The 7,066-nt window shown below is 32.8% G+C and overlaps 1 protein-coding gene across 2 annotated transcripts in view; it reads right to left on the reverse strand.

Annotated features, from left to right (window-relative positions):
- LOC106464604 (sulfhydryl oxidase 1-like) overlaps positions 1-7,066 on the reverse strand; it is a 28,051-nt gene that overhangs the window by 9,926 nt on the left and 11,059 nt on the right. For both annotated transcript variants that reach the window (XM_013924760.2, XM_013924761.2), the window contains exons 4-7: positions 4,414-4,513; positions 3,276-3,433; positions 2,256-2,402; positions 1,452-1,575 (exon numbers count right to left, since the gene is read on the reverse strand). In XM_013924760.2, the coding sequence (XP_013780214.1) occupies positions 1,452-1,575; positions 2,256-2,402; positions 3,276-3,433; positions 4,414-4,513 (529 nt within the window). The remainder of the gene's footprint in view (positions 1-1,451; positions 1,576-2,255; positions 2,403-3,275; positions 3,434-4,413; positions 4,514-7,066) is intronic.

Raw genomic sequence — 7,066 nt, forward strand, 5'->3', positions numbered from 1 at the left:
TTAGATAAATGTTTGATTTTCTATTTTAGATAAATGTTTGATTTTCTATTTTAGATAAATGTTTGATTTTCTATTTTAGATAAATGTTTGATTTTTTTACATTGCTTAAGTAGAGGGATTAATTAATGCCACATTAGATTAGGGAAAGACAAAATGTCTATTTTATGTGTATGTTGCTTCATAGCAAAGCCACATTGGACTATCTGCTCTGTCCACCGAGGGGAAATCGAACCCCTGATTTTAGCACTGTAAATCTGTAGACTTACCGCTGTCCCATCAGGGGAAAATGTCTATTCAGTGGTTAGAGGTGAAAATAAGTCATAAGAAATATAACTTTAGAAACAGGACTTTCTGAATTTTTCCAGTTATTGAATTAAGTTCAGTGCAGACGTTTCTCTATGTGTAATATTCTATTGCATAAGTGAAGGGTTAATCACAAGAAACAATATCGTATAACGATGTTTGCAACAATGCTAGTTGGTAGCTATTGTCTTTTTATAACATGTGGATTGCACCGGTGTTAGACATGTATCTTGAACATTAGTCCTACATAACTAATTATGAAATATTAGAATGGACAAAAGATGATTTATGAATTACTCCAAGCAAGAGGAAGCTAGTTTTGTGAGCAGTCTTTATATGTTTTTACTTTGTTTGAAGTTAGCACTCAAAACCTAATTTTAAAATTGATCTTGCATATAGAGCTGGCATTCACATATTACTCTCTCTCTCTGTAATTTTTACCAACTTAAACTTGATTACAAATGTGTTTCAATTGCAACAAATCTGAAGTTTAAACTTACAATGACTGTCTCTTTATTATCCTAACTTTTACTTTATTCAAACTTCTATAAATATTTCACACCCGATATCTGGTAAAGTACTTTTTACACTAATTGTCTCTTTATCATCGTAACTCATACTTTATTCAAGCTTCTATAAATATTTTACACCAGATATCTGGAACATTATTTTTTGGCTGTGAATGATCAGTTAGTTTTTACAGTTTATTCTGCACTACCAACATTAACAAGATATAAGAAAGTATTTTTTTATATATAACATAAAATCTTTTTCATAACTTAGGTTCCTATACCTTTTTGACTGATCAGAATAGTTAAAAGAAATATGTTTAATTTGATAACAAAAATTATATTTTCCCCATGTTATATCGAATTTATTAACATACATTTTAGTTGTTTCAATAATAAAAAAAAAGCTATGCTGTTCAATCTTGCTTTCAGATCTTATTTTCCTTGGTGACACATCAAAATAAAAATTTATGGTTTCCCGAACATATCTGTTTATATGCTCTCACATCTTAGTGTCAAGTGAATTATGGTACAATGAAAAAACTTAAATTCTTTTTGAAGAAACCCAATAGTGGAATCAGTCACTAACTCATTAAAGATAATTGAAATATAAGAGAGAAAAAAATCAGGGAAATTTACTTTAATAAGAATCTCCAAATAATATTTCAAAGCTTTGAGCTGAGCTTCTTCCAAAACATCATGCACTCCAACTTCTTGTTTCAATGAGTAACGAATTACGTTTTCCAGGTCCGACATATATACCCTGGATGTAAAAACGAATGTTCTGAATCATATAACTTTGATAAAAAAATTTAAAACACCTGACAAAGAAATATGAATTAGCTCATGGCTTAGTGGTTTAATTCTTTGTTACTCAAAGAATACCTGCTGAAGCTACTCAATTAGTACGTATAAAAAAACTGTATAACCATGCACTGGTTTAAAAGAAATCTCTGAAATATGATAATTATATATACAATTCCATGTGACAAAATTACAAACACTGTGAAACTGATATAACATAGTCCAAGAAGATTCTAGAGGTAGAAAACTAAAACTTTATAGCTCTCTTCCCCTTTTCTGATTCATTTGTTTCATTTTATTTTTTATCAAATACACATACATCATTTTTTTGGGTCACATTTGCGTTAAAATTTATTACATTACCAATGCAATGTTATAAAATAGTACTCAAATACTGTAACAAACAAGCAAAAAACAAGAGAGTACAAAGGTCAACAGTTTAATCAGTAACTTTCTCTCAAACAGTATTATAGAGAATGGTATGTTAACTTTTGTGAACGAGAAGCAAAAAAATTAGCTTGCATTAAACCAATTCTTTTTAAAATGAAAATCTTATCAAAAAAAACTTTAAATAATAAAACTAGAACACACTAGTTTGAATGCCACCATCATTAAACATGTAGGCTTATTAAATCATACCTTTGAGACTTTGATGCTAACACACTGCTGTTGGTATTGTTATTTCTCATTGTTGTGCTTTCTGGTCCCGGGCTCTCTGTAGTTAATCGTAATAGCCGACTCAAGGTTTCAACAAATAGTCTTCTAGGTGATTCTCCAAACATTGGTCTTAACCAAATATAAATTGTTACATTATTAAATTACCACATTTCAGTAGGTGTCTGTGCTAATAATGACAAAAACAAGTTTAGACATCTAGAGCCATCTGTTTTATGATAAATACCTAATTTTACACTGTGATGAGACCTCTAAGATCAGATATTTGTAAGTCAGTTCAGTTGTCCGTACTGATGCTTACAAACTTTTTCATTCATTTTGGATTTGCTTCATTTCTTTTTTATTTTATCGACAAAGCTTCTTCAAGTTTTTAAACTTCACAGATCATTTGGTACTTTAAATAATTATTTTAATTTCTTTAAATTAGGTTTTAAAGGAAGCTTCGTCACACATACTTGAGCTAAAATGGGTAAAATTAAACACACATTTTTTTTTATAACTTGAACCTACAAACTCGAGATTATGCTTCTTTTGGGATGAAAAACAAATAGACAAAACACTGCTTAACATAAAAACTGATAAAAATATGGTATACCATAAAATATGTATACCAACAAAAATGGTAAAAACCTTATGTATAATGCTGTATGGTTGTATGACTAAATAAAAACACTTATCAGATTATCAGGCTTTCATTCTTCAACTATTTTTATAACACTAACATGCACACTATTAAAGTTCATACCTGTGCCAAAACACTTAGACAAAAGTTCGATGACGAGGAACCCACTTTGAGACTAATAATGCTTAGAGACGGCTTGATGATGATGACAAAACCTTGTCGAAACGTTGTACATTTGCTGTTATGTTAAACTTATATTAAAGTTTTCTTCATTACCCATTCAAACCATCTCTAAGCATTATTAGACAAAAGTTGTTTGCAATAACATCAAATCAAAACTTACAATACATGTTATCACTCACTGGATAAGAAGATGTGGCGATTTTCCACGCCTTATATCTACCAAGACTGGAAGAACTGAGTCATCAATATCCTGCAAAATATCTTCTACTAGATTAACGTTGGAGGTAGTTACTCTGACAACTCTGAGATCTTCTTCAGAGGATAAATCCAAGATGACCTAGATGAAAGCAAAAACAGTCAGATGCAAAGAGTGGTTTTGAAATTTTGTTCAATTAAATTTTTTTTCACAAATGGGATTAGGTACTATTACACAAAACCATAATACTTTTCATCCATAATATATCAAATATCAATGTATGTATTTCCATTTTACAATACTCAATATGAACTTCATATCAGGGTGGACGAAATACTAGCCTGACTATTTTCAATGAACATTCTCATTGCATAAATAAACAAGTTAGACAGCCAACACTCACACCATCTGCCTGGTAGAAAATTAAAATACGCAACTAGAATCTGAGATGATTCCAAACAAATCAGGATAAAATCTCATAATTTGGCAGAAGATTCCAGAATTTATCAAATAAAAGACCTTCAATAATATCTTCTGATTGTTTTTTATCACAGTAACAACTTTACACCAACATCAGAATCTAAAAGTTTTACTTCTGTGATAAATGTTTCCGTTGCCAAAATATGCTTTTAAATTCTTATCACAAAAGTTATGTCAATAAATGTTTGTAATCATACAAGCTTACAGGCTCTGTCACTTTCAAATTAATGCGTAATATACAAATTCTACTATAAAAAATGCATTAAAATAAAACAAATAGCTTGTGTCTAGTACATAAAGTGGCAAAATCTATGTATAAAACAATCAACTGACTTGAAAGATTTTAACATTACATTACTATTACCTTAGTAAACATAAATAACTAAAGGCTTACCACATTTTGTACTCATCTTCTGCATCAATAAAGACATAATGCTTCCATTTATGTTCTACAGAAATCATTAAAAAAAACATTGTCACCACAACAGTTAAACAGGTTCTGGCAACTATAAGGCTTTGAACTTCTCATTTTATAATAAACCCGGAATTGCAATCTGGTAAACAGTCACCTAAATCACCCAATACAAGAATATTTTGGTTCAAATACTACAAAAGTTTACAACTGTAAAACTAAAACTAACTTCTCGCCCAATGTAAGAGTTTTCAGGTTCTATCACAACAAAAATTGAATCCCAGTTTGTTGGAAGATGTCTCCACATTTCACTAACTGTTTGGGATATTCTGGAAAAAAAATTAAGTTACAATGTGATCATTCTTCAAACACATTTGTATTTTTACATATAAAAATTACAAAAATGTTAAAATACAAAATTTCACATAATAGAATTTCTAAAAGATAATTTGGTCTCTCATCATGTTCTGTATATATGTTCACGTACAACTATATACATCGACGGAGAGTTTCTGTTCGCATATGTACAAATTTGATATCAATTTAATGTAATATAAAACAATAAAAACCCTAATCCTATAACCCAAACACTTTCCAAAGGTGGACCATTCTTCTTCAGGGGCCAACTAAAGAAAGGTCCACCTTTTGAAAGTGCTCTGGTTATAGGGTTTTTATCATTTTATATTAAGACTTCTTGAACCTTCATGTTTTTTCTGACATCATGAATTTAACGTAATAAATTTTAAATAGTGAAAAAAAAAGGTGGATGATTAGTTAGAAAAATAAACAATATATAAAAGATACATGAATACACAAAAATAAGCCCCCAGTGGCACAGTGGTATGTCTGCAGACTTGTACTGCTAGAAAGCAGGTTTCGATACCCATTGTGGGCAGAGCACAGATAGCCCTTTGTGTAACTTTGTGCTTAATAACTTATTATTTATACTCTGGGTGGTAAATTTGGTTACGTCCTTTCAGCCTCAACGTGTTTGAGGACAACCAGGGGTGTTCAGAAGCTTTTTTCTGCTTCTCTTCAACCCCACTGCTTGGTGAGGGATGTACATATTCGTGAGTATTATAGTTGGTCCTGTATTTGGTTTGACCGGGTCTGGAGCATACATTAAGCTTAGAAAATCAGGCAGCGGCGCCTTCGAGGATGCGTCGGGTGGGATAAAGCACTAGGGCTAAAAATTTTGGGTGGGGGAGGAGGCCGTCTGTCTGTCCTTTTCAGGGCTAGGAGGAGGACCATGGTCCAATTCTCAGAATTTTGCTGTGGGGGGAAACGGGAGCAGCCCGAGAAAACCCATTTTCACTGGTCAGGCGCCGAATAATCTACCTGACGAGTGCCCAAAGCTGAAAAAGAAATTTCTTTTAGTTACTTAGTGAGTGTTTTATGTGTTTTCTAGGCTGTTTATGTAATTGAATGGTGATATGTATGTGCTCCAAGTTTCTGGTGTTAGAGCTAATTGTTTGAACTGTTTGGTCTGTGTGTTCCTATTTTTGGCTATTCTGTAAAATTTCGTGGCAAGTTGTGTAAAGCGATCTTTGATTCTTGGTAACTTGGTAATGTTGTGTAGGTATTCTTGAGGTGTGTAGCTCGGCAGTCTGTGTGCAATTTTAATTGTTCTGTTTTGTAAAATTTGTAGTTTCTTGTATTGGTTATCTGATATGTTACATGTTACTGCACTTCCGTATTCCATGAGTGGCCTGATAAATGCTCGGTAGATTGTTATTAATGATTTAAGTGAACATCCTTTGTTTGTTACGGCTATTTTGTTTAGGTATTTTACTCTGACATTAATTCTTGTTGTAATGTCCTTGAAATGCGTGTTCCATGTTAAATTTGAAGTAAAGTTTATTCCTAGAAATTTAACTTTATTCGTGAAGGTGATAATAACGTCATTAAGTTTTAACTTGAGATTATTGAATTTTTTCTTTAATTTGTTTATTTTTTACCATCCCGATTAATTGTCTGGCACTTATATACAAGAAGAGGACGCCTAGCAAATACTGAATTATTCGTGATGTTCCCTGATCATTCTAGAACTCATTACGTGTTATGAGCGTCACGTGACTTCCGCTGTCGTAACACTGTCCCTTCCTTAGTATTGTTAGTCCCGAACAATAGCCATTTACATTAAACCAATAGAAAATTAACAATAACTTAATTAAATGTACAGAATTTACAAACACAAAATTAAAATTCAACAAAGTATTTTAATTTTTCGGGACTTATCTTCTTCCGTACTGGTCTCCATCTGTTGGCTTCTGCTTCATGTGGGGTTCATCTGCTTCATCAGGAAATGTCCTATCGTCGATAACAGTCACATCAGTGGTAGTAACTTCATCAAGGGCTTCACTGTTTCCCTTCTCAAAACCGGATAGAGTTTCTTCTTCGACAGTGGCTTTTTCAGGTGACGCATCTTCAGCAGCGTCATTTATTTCACTGTTCACTTTGTTCCAACTAAAACGTCCTGGACCGTGATAACACCAAAGCCTGTTGGCATGCCCCACCTTTGGCTTACCTCGCTGACCACATTTTATTCGGACAGTCACGTCTGAGAGATGATCTACTATGCCATATGGGCCTTCCCATGGAGATGACAGCTTAGGAGACTTCCCTTTGGTCTTCCTGGGATTATACAATCACACCTTGTCTCCTGGTACAAAACTGACTTCAGTATATCTCTTATCATAACATAACTTCATCGAATCAGCAGACGTTTTCAAGGTAGAACGCACTTGATGGTGAATATTATCCATCCTTTCCAACAACACTTTCACAAACTCTGACATATTCACAGGCAACTCTTCATAACGTGGGCGTCCTGTTAACAGATCCACTGGCAACCGAAGTTTCCGACCAAACATAAACTTTGC

Source organism: Limulus polyphemus, unplaced genomic scaffold (assembly GCF_000517525.1).
Source record: "Limulus polyphemus unplaced genomic scaffold, Limulus_polyphemus-2.1.2 Scaffold1700, whole genome shotgun sequence".
NCBI classification, from domain to species: Eukaryota; Metazoa; Arthropoda; class Merostomata; order Xiphosura; family Limulidae; genus Limulus; species Limulus polyphemus.